A 16,357-nucleotide genomic window follows, 5' to 3' on the forward strand; every position below is an offset into this window, starting at 1 on the left:
TTAAACACCCATTTAGGGTACTACGAGACAAAGACGCAGTAACCTACGCACGTAGCCAACGCTGGTGCCAGCCATTTATACTTGTGCGCTCGTCAGTCTGGTACGCTCTGTGAATAGCGCCACCCAAACGCTAGTCAGTGCCGTCTCTTTTTTGCCAGTCGGGTTCATTTTGGTTTCTACTTCCTGCTTTACTTTCAACAATGGCAACTGAAGCGTTCGCCGGACACGAGTCGTACCAATGTCTGTATCTCCGAACCTCCTCGGTTAACTTTTGTGTTCCATCTTTATTGATCCAAAATAATCAATTTGAAAATTGCAGAGATGGAGCAGCAGCCGGAAATACTAAAGCGGAAACATGCTCCTACCAATCGGACCAATCGCAGCTCGTGTGATCTGTGTCCGTGGCCTCATTTCTGGGGAGGTGCAGCGTGAAATTGACGCAGAAGCCTAAACCGCCTATAAGGCTCGCATTAACCAATAAACATCTGCAGGACAAGGGCTAATAATCATCCACATAAAAAAATCAGTACAGCAAAAAGCAGTTATAAAGACTTCAAAAGCAACTGGGTATTGTCAGAACAAGTTAGGCTTAGAGTTAAATTTGATTGCATAAATCATTTACATAACAAAGACCAGAGATACAAAAAAAAAACATGACAGACAATGACATAAATTGGAAGCAGAGAATGGATAGAAAAATTAATGAGCAAACTAGGGAGAACATAAATTCTAACATGAGTGTGGCGTGGCGCGTTGCACGTGTCCATGTGACTGTTTGTGTACGCAGGAAGAATACAGCCCGTGTGCTCACTACGTTTATTTTCTCCTGACACTCACCACCTGAGCGGAACTTGTTTGTCCTGAAGCTGATGGACTGGCTGACAAATTCCTTCAAGCTATTGCAGTATACGAAGTTGTAAAGCTTTCAGCGAGGAACCATGAAAACATCACCAAAACCCTGACAGCTCAACAAGTCAGCAAAGCAGACGCCTGACAGGGTGCTGTTGTAAGCTTTAGGCTACAGCCTATCCACAGGCTTGAAGCCACGGCTGTATTGGCTCGGCAGGGAAGCTCCCAAGGCCATCCTACGATCAAAGCTCAGGACCAAAAGTGACCAGTGTGCTGCAATGTTCTGTCTGAGGCGATGGGATTAGCAGAACCAGAGTTTTTTATGCAGGCCTTTATGAACAGTATGTTCCCTCTGCAGGTCCTGGAAGGTTTAAAGATACTCTGTAAGGTTTCTGAACCAGCAGCTCTACGGTGCAATGTTTTGTCTGCATCTTTGTTTTTATTTTGCAAACTATTCCATTTTCTTATGGTGCATTTACCGTGGAAATCAGATTAAAATGATCTAGGAGAGACGATATTCAACAATTTAATGTAATATATTCTTATTTGATTAAGACCCATCTCATTTTGCGTGGAGGCAATATCCTTTGTACTGTTCAGAGCATACGAAGTAAGATTAAGAGAGCTGAAAGTGAAAAAGGATGTAACTTGCTATGATCTTGCTCTGTTTTTGAGAGTCTATGTTTTGAATGTCAGGTGGGAAAATGTTCCAAAGGTGTATAGCTGAGCGACTGAATGTTCTAGAAACCATGGTGAACAGCTGGGCAGGTGGTGCAATAAGTTGGGTGTCTAAGGATAATCTGAGAGTATGTGACGGTGTGTATAATTGGAGAAGTTCCTTGGTTGTGAAGGGCCTTGAAGGTAAGTAGCAGGATCTTGTATTCAATGCAGGATTTTATTGGAAGCCAGTGGAGCTGCTGGGGTGATGTGGTCCATGCAGGGAGTTCGGGTTATGATACGGGCTTCCAGTGCCGTTAATAATGACAAATGCACTAGCACTCTGCCGTAAACACTGCCATCCATGTTACATAGACATTGGTATCTTTTATTTATTCCAGCGCTGCCGAGTGGAACTGCACAGCTGACAAAGTAAATACATTGCAGTGTTTTCTTTTCTTGTTTTGTAGGAATCTGAACCAATAAAACAAATCGCACATTGCGAACAAATGCAATTTTACCCAACACAATAACTTCGCCGGCTATTTCAAAGGAATTGCTCATGTTTTGTTTTGTTTTTTTGTGTGGATGCAGTAACAAATCTGACACTTTTTAAAGCCCGCAGTGTTGGTTTAGTGTGATGCAACTGTCAGCACTGCTGGAGTCATAGCAGCTAACTGCCACCCAAGTGATGCCGACCACGTAAACACTCACTGCACCGCTGAGAGACGAGCACACACACACACTCAAGGAGGGGATAACGCCTTATCCTCCTCCACTATCCTCGTCCATCTCTACAGAATCTCTCTGTCCCTTTTCTTCGACTCTCCCCCCCAGTGTATGATCTGATCTGAACTGTGCCAAGCTGGCCTGAATAGAAAGCCAGCTTGGCACAGTTCAAGACCCAAAACCTAATAAAATAATTAAATGGGACACATACGATGAATGGAGCGGAGCAAAAGGAGGTCAAGAGGAGGGAGTATGAAAACCCGTGGGGAGATGACGACAGTATGGTGAGAGATCAAATCCATACCGAAAGGTCACAACCAGTTTAGTGGAAATGTTTACCTGCTCCTGCCACGTCTCATAGTCTCAGTGCAAGCACACAACAATCCAGGAATCCTCATAGTGGTAATGTCTGAATTAAGTGTATAAGTTTGGAGAGAGTTTTTGACTTTTTCACTTTTATGACTCTGCTGCTGCTTCCCTTCTAAACATGCATGTGAACTGTAATGAATAAACGCGCTTTCGTAGCTGCTTTGGCGGTGAACCTGGCAACGTCCGTCAATGGCCCCCTCCATCAGACACGGTGCACTATGATTAAGTACAACCAGACATTTCCATTCATTTCGTACCTGATTTTAAGTGGGCCCCTGATAAAGTGGAAGCCTGTGAAGTTGACGGGCAGCTTGACATGAAAGCTGTGATTACTGAAGAAGATGCAGAAGCAGGTGGAAATGGAAATTTACCATGCCGTCTTTTCTGAATGTATTTGTACATCTTATATTTGGCATGTTTGGCAATTGTATTTATTATTTATTCCGTGTGTGCACATCAGTATATTTCACTCTAAGTCAAAGCTCTTTGCACCAAAAGTTAAAAGTAGGGTAGTTAGAAATATGCTTGACAAAGAATGAACAGTAAAGCAAAGATCTGTAACTAGTTCTCAATCCTACTGCGTGCTGTGCATTTTGCCTAAAGACACTAGCATGACAAAGATTCGCACCTTTAGGCTCATGTCATGACGCCCCTGGTTTGCAACTGACTCAGATGTTAATCTTACCATGGCAATGTAAAATGTGAATGCTTAGGCAACATACAGGAGTGTTTCAAATTTGAAACAGTGACAAAGGGTTAGGATGATGATCAAGGGATGGTGGAGTCATAAGTCACAGTCAGGTTACTGGGGGTTATTTTAGTTCGAAGCCCATGTTTTGCCGTGAATTATGGTTATGTTAGTCACCACAACTATTTGGTGAGATTTAGGCGCCAACATCACTTCTTAGGTTTGCACCAAAGCTAATTTGCTAGGTTTAGGTACCAAACCTATTTGGTTAGGATTAGCCACAAATACCAAATGTTGACAGTTTAGGCACCAAAACCGCTTGGAGAGGTATACCCACTAATACCACTTGGTTAGATTTAGGCACCAAAGTTGCTTGGTTAGATTTTGGCACCAACAGTACTTTGTTTATTTAGGCACCAAAGCTATTTGGTTAGGATGAGCCACCAAAACCTACTACTTTTAGCAGTTTAGGTATCAAAACTGCTTGGTAAGGTTCAGGCAGCTAAACTAATTTGATAAACTACTTGGGGGTGAGGTGACAAAAGTCACGTTTTTGGGTTAAACTGTTAGAGGTAAGACTTGTTGCCTGCAAAGGAGCAACAATGAGACAGCAGCACAGAACAGCTATAGTGTCATGATGTCTAATATTGCAGTGGTTGGGCTAATACTGGAATCAATGGAAAAACCCATGCCGTCACCAAGAGCACAAGGAACCTTGAGCGCATTTCTGAGAGGACAACAACTTTGACAAACTAGCAGTATTTGACTCCCTGGCGATCACAGTGGGCTCACCGCTTTTGCTGTTATGCTCTTTGCGTTTTAGACAACAAGACTGCAACAATGAAAAGCATATAGCTGAAAACTTCCTCAAGGAAATTTCTCCTATCCAATCCAGTTTCTTTAAAAACTACATTTTGACATCTTCAGGATATGTTGTCATGTATTAGCTATGGATGGTGGCGTTATATAAAACCTAATGGAAGGCTGTTACTAGTGTCCAGACTACAGCTAGGATGATTTCAGGGGGCAGGACACCACGACTTGAAAGGAAAACTCTTTCATCTTTTTTCATTCATGGATGAGATCCGATCAAAGGATATCAAAGGTTCACTTAAACATCTTAACAAGGGTGAGACCGCAACCACAATATGGCCAATACTGGGTGCCTTTGTTAATCCAAATGCAGCTTGTGTCTCTATCAGTGTATCTGACTCACTTGAGCACAGCTGCTCCTGAACAGGAAAAGACGTCGCTGAGAGACGGGGGGGGAAAAAGAAGAGAGAGTGTGAGAAATGACCAATATAGACATCACAAGCTGTGCTGTCCACTCTGAACTGAGGTGGAAAAAACATACAATGAGAGATGAGTTAAGAGGTGCGAGCACATGAAGAAGCAGATGGGCCAATAGAAAATACAGAAATGGGAGTTTATAGAAAAGGCTAAATCTGGCCCACAGTACAGACGTCGGTCTTTGTCACCGCCGCATCACACAGCGAGCTCCACGAGCACTTGGATCACACGTTCGGCGGTTATGTATTATTATGACTTTGAAACGCTGTGTGCTGACAATGTTCAAGTACAGTCTGTCAGCTTTAGTCTGGGCTGTTTATATCACATGCAGATGGACATTCCGGAAACTGAAGCTCTCTCTCAGTCCACGCGTGCTAAAAGTGTTTGGGCGGACACAGATTAAGTTTACATTCATGAAGTTAGTCATCTTCACTATCAAAAATGACACTGAGACGACTTTGCCAAGATGAAAATAGTGAATTAAACAACACTCAGCTGGTAGCACCAAGTATGTTCGAGTAAAGGCTAGGCTTTAACAAACTTCCACATACTGTATGTTATGTAGTATTTCCCCAAGCGATTCCTGGATGCTATCAAAGTTTAGGCCAAAGTTGCCAGGAATGTCTCCCTTCAACAACCAGAGGCCTTTGAGTGAGGAAAATCAACGTTGCCAGCTACACACACCTACGGTACGAGGGTGGTCCATCAAGAACTGCTGTTACCTATCCTGACATAGGTGCTAAAACCCTTACAAATGTGTAAAAGGGTACTCCATACCCCAGTAATTCAAGTTCCTGCAATCCAAAAGTGCCTTGTACACCAATCAGGCATTACATTATGACCACCTTCCTAATACTGCATAGGCCTCCAAACCTAAGGGTGTCCTGTGGTGTGTGGCAATAGTGAGGGCCCTTTGGGTCCTATGGGTTGAGGGGAGGGGCCTCTGTGGATCAGGCTTGTTCCAGTGCAGCCCACAGATACTTGATCACTTTGGCTTCTAGTGAATTTGGAGGTCAAGTCAACACCTCGTTCTGTTCTTCATGTTTTTTTTAGTTGTTCCTAAAGCGTTTTTGAGTGTGTGCCTGTGTCAGGCTGCATCCTGCTGGGGATGACTGCTGCCATCAAGGAGTGTCATTGCTATGGGGTGGGGGTAACTGGTCTGGACTAGGTGGGTGGTACATGTCTAAGTAACATTCACATAAATGCCAGGTCCAAAGTTTCAGCCCAGCAGGATATTGTATTGTCACAACATGGTCAATGTTATTCAATTATTCTGTCAGTGGTTTTTATGTTGTGGCTGATTGGTGTATATTACAGGGGAATGAACAAAGTCTACCATCTGTTTCAGAATGAGAATGTTTGGTGCCCAGCAGAGGCAGGATCATCACTACCAACAAGCAAGCCAGTTGTGTCCTACTGTATCTAAAAAGATTAAAATAGCCAACTTCCAAACACAAACAAAACAAGTATGGAAGCAAGGATTTTTCTTCTCACACTAACAATAGGTCTAATTAACCCTCCACGTCAACAACAGACTATGAACTGGTGAGGATGCTGACTTTTTAAAGGCGGTATACAGCTTTAGCTTCTCGCTTGAACTTCATATTAAGTTTAATGAGCGACCTAGTAACGGCTGACAGAATTAGCCAGCAATAGATGTCATTTCAAGCAGAAAAATGAGAGTTGTGAGCTAGAAATGAGAGATCATTTCAGTCTGCCCCTGAAATGATCCCTTGTTTCAGAAATTGCAAAGACGTTAAAGCGATAAATGTGTCACTGCTTTATTAAAAACTGTGTGTGTGTTGCGTGGGAATGGAGAACGTAACAGGCAGAGCAATGGAAACTTAAAGTGAGCTGCACAGGAGAAAATAGAAAACGAGGTTGGGAAAAAAAAAAAAAAAAGTCTGTTAATCACATTAGACTCGCTCTTAACGGACTTTTAAACCTTACTCCCCTGCTGCAGAGCTTCGGCAGCACCGTGCATGACTCAAAAATCATTTTCCCACTGATTTTTGATGGGACCTGCTACCTGATCATACATGCACATGTTCAAGCCCTATAGCAGGCGCATTAAGTTTTAATACTGGTGTGGTGGTTTTGCTGCGTTGTAGGCCTTGAATCATTCATCTAAAGCTGAATAAAATTGCCATAAGTGTGACTGAAACCCTTAGTGCATCATGTTCCCGCAATCAAAGGCACCAGAATCTGCACATAGAGACCCTTACCTCACAAAAATAACTCAAATAAAAGCTAATTTAATGCCTGGGGAAGCTTTTGTACTTGGAGCATGTGTGAATACCTCAGAGTAGAATCACCTGCATTTTTTGGGGGAAGAACAGTATGCATTAAGCATCTTTTTTAGGGGTCACGTTCACTTTCATTACACAGCAAAGGCAGCAAGCACATTAGTTCACAGTCTTGTGGTTATTACTTCGTCTCTTCTGAGTCAGTAGCTTGTAATTGCCGCTCTTGTTCTCGATGTTGTTTATGGTTAATTAATGAGCTTGTGGATCAAAGGGAGAATCCCTGATCCCACTGGAAGTTTCGACCTATATGTCTTCTCTATCCTCAAACAGCACGCTCCTTCTACTTATCAATACAACACAGCAGATATTTAAAAAAAATAATATATACACCACGGGAGAACACGAAACCAGCGACAATACAGCCTCTGCTGCTGTCACATGACTCCTAATGCGGTTAACGTCTGTTTATTTATCAGGCGTGAGTCTGCAGAAGAATTTGGGTTAGGACGATCCAGCCTCAGAGCTACAGACAAGTTAGTCTACTGCACTACTGTATGATGTAATGAGGCCTCAATAGTCAGGCACAAGGTTTTGCAATCTCTAAACTCTCTAAAGCACTTTCTAATGATTTACATTTCCAGGTGTCTTTACGAAGAGTATCCTCAACATCCTATCCTCAACACACAACCACAGCACAAGTTTAATAGCTTGTGAAAAAGCTTTTTGCCTTTCCTCCCTGTTTTATTTGTTAACAGATAGTTTTGTTAACAAGCCAAGTGTACAGCTATAAAACAAGCATTATTTTTTTTAATGTGATATTATCTCTTCAGACTCAGTTAATTGGATAACACGTTCTATTGACAGTAAACTGCACTTCAGGCCTTTCAAATTTGATGGGCGCCAACATGGACAGATGGAGGTTATTAAAATTACTTGCATGCATTTTTAAAGCCTCTGAGGACTTGGCCAGTGAAAGACTTTTCCATAGGCCGTGTAAATAAGCAACATGAAAGTAAAAACTTACCTATAATTCATTTAAAACTTAGAGATAATCTGGTTTATCTGGTTTGGGTGCGCTTTGATCAGATCTGATTTTCGAGCACCGTAAGGGTCCTCAGATTCTGATTCAAAAAATTAACCAAAATCCATCATTTGAAACAGCAGAGACTTTTTGCTATAGAATTGTGTTGGCATCTGGGACCTCTTAAGTCATAATAAAAGGTGGACTGAGAAGAAGTTAGTGCATTAAAGAATAAGTGTTCCCCTTTAGAAAGTCTGCATTAAAATGAGGGTATCATAGGCTCACTGTTATTTATAGAAGGTAGAGCTGGAATGTAACGTAAAGTTTTGTGGTTGTCATGTATTATAGAAATTCAACCCTGGACAAAATTATAAACAAAACGCGTGAAAAACGACCGTCGATGCCTGACAACAACAGAGGCGTGCGCACCGATACGAAGATGTGTTACATCACCAGCCCACCCTACCCTCTCCACTCGAGACTCACAGATCAATGTCATGCAGTTTAGCCTTTTCTTAGAAATCTCAGCGGACATGTTTACTGCATTATGCAATTTGTTTTTATTACTCACAGACAATGAAGCACGCAATAAAGATGAAAATAAAATGGCTTTATCCCCTCGCGTTGTTGTACTTCCTTCACTCTTTTTGTTTATCTCTACGCATCTGTATATCTTCGACAAAATTTTTTCCCCTCATCGTGCCCCCGTTGTTTCTTTTCTGACAAACCTACCGGGATATGTTAAAGGGCCTTCCCACGCTGATAGCTTTTTAAACTCACTCAGATCGAACATACTCATGTTAATTCATGTGAGAACTGACACTCATCCGGACAGAGATGTACATATCCGGTGAATGCATGCGAACATACAGCACACGTGTAATATCACCTTCTTACTTGCCCCAGCAGAGGAGCAAAGAATGACCGACTGAAGAGAGCATGAAGCATGGAAGGAAGGAAGCGGACAGAGAAGATTCTGAAATCATCAAGGGTAAAAAAAAAAAGCATCCTTACACCTGTCACTGCAGTCCATATTGTTAGTTTGTTGTTGGATACTGGTGAAAAATATGATAAAATGTGTAGATTCTTGAGATGTTTAGAATTGTATTCATCAAATACACAACCACAGTCTTAAAGAATTATGTCCAGCAACAACAAGGAGTCCTTTTTATTTAACACCCCGACTTTACCGTTTGTGCCTTCTTACTGTTCCTGTTTGTGTTCAGTGATCCAAACCCAAGTGGGAAGCTGAGTCACACCATAAACATCTGTCTATAACACATCTCCGAGGTGGGCAGCTCGCCACTGATGTTCAGATTCTGTTAGTGCCTACGTCACGCTACAATTCTGCTGGAAAGTCAAAAGGCCCCAAGCACAGTTAATACATCAGTCTGTCGCCAGTCCATTTCAATAATATACATATATGTACAACACATACCAGACCTCCTTGCCTTATTTCCTTCTGCGCTGTCACCAAAACATGCCCCACATCCTACACTGATGGCATAGTTTCGGGTTACGTCCTTGTTGGGGAAGCCCCAGGACACACTGCATTGGTCAAATGTCCAGTCGTTTACGCTTCCATTTAGATCGGTACACTTGTGATCCAGTCGTCCAAGACACAGTTTAAAACAGAGTCTATGTGTTAGAGGCAGAAGGACAAAACCAGCAGGACGCTATAACTCATAAATTAAGTGCGTCACTAAACAGCAGCTTGGATGGATAACGTCCACTTAATTTCAAACAGCAATTACCTACTATTAAGAGTGAATATTTTCCCAAATATTTAGACTGTTGTAGCTCACTGTTTCGGTTTAATGATCCCCAAACTCTCGCCACTTCCAGTGACTTCTAGTCACAGACAAAGACAAATTCACCTGCTCAACACCAAACACCAGACGGTGATATATCCCTGACAAAACTCCAAATCAATGGTAATGATGAATTTAGCAAATTCAAAGTACATCTTATTGTGTTTTCAACTTGCACCCAAAATATCCAAAACACCAACTAATGATCAACTAAAGATTTTCAATAGCAACTTGTGGATGGAACAGTTGGTTAGCACTCATACTTTTAAGCCTCATCAGCACCCAAAGCGTTACATTGTATGTCTTGAATGCAGCAATCAGTAGTTTCAGTGGAATGGGGTGCATAGCCCTCGTCTGAATAATGTCCTGAAAAGCATAAACGTTTTACCTGTGGCGCTGCACTTTGGCTTCTCACAAGACATCATAGTGTTTGTTCCGGTAAGGTAAGGTAAGGTAAGGTAAGGTAAGGTAAGGTAAGGTAAGGGAAGGGAAGGGAAGGGAAGGGAAGGGAACCTTCATCACCCCTCCCTCCCCAGTTCACAAACCACTTTCATTTAGAGCGTTTCTTCTGAGACTTTTCATTCCCCACTGCACAGCTTGACAGGACACAGAAAGAGAAGCGGATGCAGCAGGAAAACAGCATCGAGTGCCTTGAGATTTCGCTCAAGTGTAAACAAAATCAAAGTCAATACAATGCATTAGCATCATTAAATTAAAACTCAAGTAGGTCACGAACACGGGCATGCTCCTCAGGTTAATGAAGGCTCAGCCCTGTCCGATATTTATTCGTCTCCTGCAGGCCTGTATATATCCAACGAGGCTGGATGTGACATTTTCTAAAATCAATAACTTGGCTGGTCACATTTTGTCACAGCCACCCGAGCGAGTGCGGTTGAATCAGGAGTGCTGACAGCTGCTCATGTGAGTCTCTTTTTCTGAATCTTCATATCAGGTTCAAGGATAGTGCTGCAGATGCAACACATACGGAGCATGCAAATTGACATTTAAATTAACATTTAAACAGCTATACTTCTTTTTCTATATACTAAATTCTATATCACATTTTCCTAACACTACAACAAACTTCTAAACATTATAGCAACTCCTATTAAACTGGAGATTGTTGACAGCATCAGTGCTGAACAATGAAGAGAACATCCTGTATCTCCTGTTAGCCGTGTGCCTTTCTTGTCCTCTTTCCTCTGTGGTTACCTGATATCATTATCCAAAGAGCAAGCATGAGCCTCACCGCTGCAGCTGCTGTCACATTTTGCAATATTTCCACCGGGCAACTTATTACCTAACAGGGACAAGGAAAACACCTGTGTTCTGCATGAACGAATTATCTAAGCGACGCGATTGAGGCCAGGCGCCGGGAGAGAGCCGGCGGTGCGAATGTGTCCCACACCCGTCCTCCAGGGTCGCCGCGATGGTCCGATTTAGACTGACAGCCGAGCCAATGAACAAATAAATAAGTAAACACCATAAAAGATGCAGCACACATGCATGTGCATAAATAAGTGAAAACATAGTTTGGGCAAACACAGAGAGATTTTTTTTTCTTGTCAAAGAAATAGAAAACTGCACATAAATTATTCATGTAGATACCCGCCACACACACACACACACACGTCAGCACCCATTAGAATACACACTTACTGGGAGTGTTGCTTCATTAGCCAAACTAACAAGAAAGTAGACACAACTCTCATCATCACTCACACAGCAGGCAGCATTATGCCTGATGTCCAATTATTAGAGCACTTCCCCGTGTCCTGCAATTGTGCAATTGATATTTTTGTGAAGAACTTGCTCGGGGAATAGCTCTTGGTACTGTAAGGGGTTTTAAATCAATGCAAGTGCAATTCTCTGCTTGATTTAGACAGAGTAGCTTGGGGAGAACTTTTCAACAGGCCAAAAAAAAAAAAAACTGGACTAGCAATCCATATATTTCTCAATGAAAATCATTACCTCATTATCTTTGATAAGATATACAGTAAGTGAACAAGCTGCAGTGTGAGGCAAGGACTCGGGCTCGAGCTGAAATCTAGTAATTTGTTCTTGTAGAGCAAACAGAAGCTAGCGCAGATTCTGGCAGATGCAAAGATCATGTTTATCCTCCTCGGTAAAACCAGCAGAATAATAAATCTTAGACTGAAGCATCAGTGTCGGACGGATAAGTAACTATTTGCCACATAAGTGTCTTAGAGACGAATTGAGGCATAAGTAGGAACGTCTACATATAAAGTGATTCGCTCATTGCCCATTGCTTTGGAGCTGACAGCTGGTCCCTAGTGGATGTAACAGGCTCTGGTTGCCTTCCCTCCTCTTTATTTCCCAAAAGTTGTTGTAGCTGATATCGATTCATAAAACTTGTGGATCGTGCCGTAGTTTCGCACAACAAATCTTGCGAGACCATGCAACAAGATTAGTCTACGTGTGAGGGAGATTGAAAATACTGTGTAAATTCTAAAAATATCCGGAACCAATGACATTAGTTTAGGTAGCAGTGTTTCGAAACTGAAATAGGCCGATCAATCACAACATTATGACCACCTTCCTAATATTGTGGAGGTCTCGCTTGTGCCTCCAAAACAGTTGTGACTAATCATAGAATGGACATGGGCCTTCTGAGGGTGTCCTGTGGTGTCTGGCAACAGAATGTTATTAGTGGGGGCCTTTGGGTCCTATGGGTTGAGGGGAGGGGCCTCTGTGGATCATCCCACAGATACTTGATCGGTCTGGGATCTAGTGAATTTGGAGGCCAGGGCCCGTATTCCTAAAGATTCTTAGCGCTAAGAGTTGCTCCTAGTGGCCAAATTCTAAGAAAATTCTTAGAATCATGACGTTTCCCTCTCAAAGTTAGGAGTAGCTCCTAGTAAAGATAAAAGCTATTCCTAAAGAATCTTAGCTCTTAAGAGTACTCCTAAGGTGAGATCTGCTAAGAGCAGGGAGGAGGACTTTTAGGAGCCTTAGGAATTTCTTAAGCAGAGGACAAAATGGCTGAAAGAAGAGACAGGAGAGATATTCTCCAAACACTGAATGACAATCAAGCTTGTTACAATCGCAATACAGTAGTCCTTCGATTATCGGGGGAGTTACGTTCTAAAAATAACCCGCAATAGACGAAATCCGCGAAGTAGTCAGCTTTATTTTTTACAATGATTATAAATGTTTTACGGTTGCAAAACCCCTCACTACACACTTTATACACTTTTCTCAATAACTTGCAAACATACCGCACAGTCATACTGCCAGCGATCAAAGATACTGTATATGTAAATTTGGCAAGCTGAACGCATTCTGTACTGTACAAGAGACACCGTACGGAGGAGATTGATTGACAATGGGCTACAGTCCCTTAGCCAATCAGGACGCAAAAAACAATGCGCTGTAAAAAAAAAAAAAAAAAAAAAAAAAAAGGCATGCAAAATTGCACTAAAAAAATCCGCGAGGCCGCGAAAGGTGAACCGCGTTGTAGCGAGGGACTACTGTATCATCGGAAATGAAAGTCATCACAACACTGAGGTATTTAGCAACAGGAAAAATGCAACAATGCAGCAGTGATGAATTGGAGCCAAATCTACGTCTTAAACACTTTAATTCTCATTGACCAGTTGATCCAGAAGCAAACACTGTTCCTCTGTCCAGTTGGGTTTCCTACTTCATTTCTTCTCCACTGCTGTTCGGTTTTTGGAAGATTTGAACACCAACCAACACTGCTTCTTCTAGGTCGGTTAGCAATCACAGAAATTGATGAAAGCTGAGCCATTTTACTCTTGTTAATACAAAATAGGTGAAGTGCAAAATGTTACCAGTGTGGTAAATGAATGAAAGCAAATAAATAGAACTATCAGCATGTGAATACTGTGGTAGTGGCCTGAGTTTAATCACACATTTTATAGGATACTTTTTAAAGTATAGCTTACTATTTATTTATTTTTATGTAAAGTATTATTTATAATTATACAGTCTTCATAGAGATTAGATTCTGTTATTAAGTCTATTAATTTGACGTCCATTCTAGGCCAATTATCACCAAAAGTGTGTTTTTATCTAGCTTTTAGGATCAACCAATCACACCTCTTGAAATGATGACTCATACCTAGCAACGGGGCCAACCACACCTCCTCACTAAGATAAGAGTTTCTGTCCATTCCTTGCTAAGAGTTCTCTAAGAATTTTCTGGAATCACTCCTAAGCTAAGACTCCTAGCTAGGAATTTGTAGGCTAAGATAGGAGCTCTCTGAGAGGATTCTTAGAATCTTTAGGAATACAGGCCCAGGTCAACACCTTGAGCTTTTATTTAATGTTTTTTGAGTTGTTGCTATTGGGTGGGGGTGGTCTGATCTAGGTGGGTGGTCACAAGATGGTCAATGTTATTTACTTCTCCCGTCAGTGGCTTTAATGTTGTGGCTGATCGGTGTATGTCTAAATGAAGGGGTACTGAATCGGATCAGAACACTGTGAATCAGAATCAAATTGATTCAGGAAATCAGTGGCAACACCCAACCCTATCAATCAGCTGTCAGTCACTCTCATTGGTCGTTGCGTCGAAGTTGAGGTGATGACGTTGCCAAATAAGTCTTTACATGTCTTTACTTCTGAAGCTAGGGCTAGCAGATAATTAGCGCCACCTTGCATAAAGGCTGGAAGGCTAGAGAAAAAAGCTAGCCTGGCTCTGTTGAAAGTTCATAAAGAAAAAAAAAAACACCTACCAACATCAGCAAAGCACAGTAATTACATGTTATACGTTGTTTACACACTAACTGAAACTTAAAAGCCACTGGCTCCAACTTTAGACTAAGGACGGGGATATGAACTGATACAGGGTAAGGAATAAAAAGAGACAGCACCCACCTCGATGAGTTTGCGTTCATAGCTCGCGGCCAGCTCCTCAATGTCACCCATGAACTTGTTCTGCGGGACAGGGGCCTGGTCTTCATTGGACTGCAACACTGACAGGGCTGCAGCAGAGAGAGGGAGAGAGAGGGAAAACATATTTACCTAAATGCTTTGAGACGCAGACGAATACGCCCAATTATAAGCACCGGCTTTCTGCTAATTATGTACGCCATGAGTTGTGACATGGTCGGCTGTTTCCTTTGTTTTCATAGTGAGGGAACATTTCGCAGAGAGCAGCAGATCTATAGTTTGTCATGAATATCCATTTTATTTAATTAACATCACACAACCGAGGAGTTATGAGTCATGCATAGTATAAAAAGCACATATAATCGTGCAGGGAAAGACGCGCAAACACACACCCACAGAGAGACACGCCGGGGCACTAAAGACTCCAGCTTCATGTGTGCACACCTGCGCTTGTGTACATTATAAAATAGCACGGCACACACATTTTTCTTACTCCTCACGGTTCTGTCAAAATGATGAACTCCCCTTTTTCTCATCATTCCCCGTTTTACTCTGTCTCTCTGTTCAAATAGAGTTTATTGCTTCTTTGCACTACAGTAGTTTGATAACTGGCTAAAGTCATCACAGCGGAGCCTCCAGCGAAGCTCGTGAGCCTATGAACACCAACGGATCCGGTTCCCCCGGCGAAGAACGACAGAACTTAGCAAAAGTCTGAGCTCCGTGTCTCTGTTTTATATATTTTTTTTTATTTACAGACGGTGGGTGTGAGAGGGATTGTTATATCACCTCAGCAAAAGCAAATTAACGCCGTTATTTCACCGCCACCACACACAGCTAACACCTAGACAAACACATTGTAGCTCGAAGGAAGGAGAGACGGAGAGAGAGATATGAGCTGAGAGGGCGAAGACAAAGAGGAGAGAGAAAAATTCAGCATTTCCAAAGACTCCACGGATCTCGGATAAACTTGTGATGACGAGTTTTCGAGGAGATGTTTTAGAAAATACACAGCTGGACTAAACGGCGTGAAGCACCGACCGTCTAGAGAGAGAGAGAGAGCAGGTACAGGTTCACAAATATGAGCAGCGATGAATAAAGTTAGTGCAGTGGACTGCAGATGCACACTACCCTGATTTCGTTTTACGTTATCTTATAGAGAGACTATCTCTGTCGTGGTTAAGTGCTGCATTTCTTATTAAATTGAACAGACATCAACAAAAATTTTAAAAAGGAAAAAAATGATGTACCCTGGGCTCAGGGATCTGCAGCTTCACAGCAGTATACAAAATGTTGTGTGAAATGAGTCTAAATAAACTAAATGGAAAGGCAATTTCCTGGTGTAAGGCCACCAGTCAGCCACAACATTAAAACCACTGACAGGAGAAGTAAATAACATTGACCATCTTGTGACAATACAATGTTGTGCTGGGAAACTTTTTGGACCTGGCATTCATGTGGATGTTACTTAGACATGCACCACCCACCTAGACCAGACCAGGCACCCCCAACCCATAGCAATGACACTCCTTGATGGCAGCAGCCATCCCCAGCAGGATGCAGCCTGACACAGGCACACACACGAAAACGGTTTAGGAACAACTGAAAAAACATGAAGAACAGCACAAGGTGTTGACCTGGCCTCCAAATTCACTAGATCCCAAACTGATCAAGGATCTGTGGGATGATCCACAGAGGCCCCTCCCCTCAACCCCACTAACAACATTATCAGACACCACAGGACACCCTCAGAAGGACCATGTCCATTCTCTGATGAGTCACAACTGTTTTGGAGGCACAAGGGAGACCTACACGATGTTAGGAA

General features: G+C 42.2%; 1 protein-coding gene across 1 annotated transcript in view; it reads right to left on the reverse strand.

Annotated features, from left to right (window-relative positions):
- snx29 (sorting nexin 29) overlaps positions 1-16,357 on the reverse strand; it is a 153,796-nt gene that overhangs the window by 62,170 nt on the left and 75,269 nt on the right. The window contains exon 15 of the mRNA XM_084567879.1: positions 14,521-14,627. Coding sequence (XP_084424005.1) covers positions 14,521-14,627 — 107 coding nt within the window. The remainder of the gene's footprint in view (positions 1-14,520; positions 14,628-16,357) is intronic.

Source organism: Chelon labrosus, assembly GCF_963514085.1.
Source record: "Chelon labrosus genome assembly, chromosome: 19".
Lineage (NCBI taxonomy): Eukaryota > Metazoa > Chordata > Actinopteri > Mugiliformes > Mugilidae > Chelon > Chelon labrosus.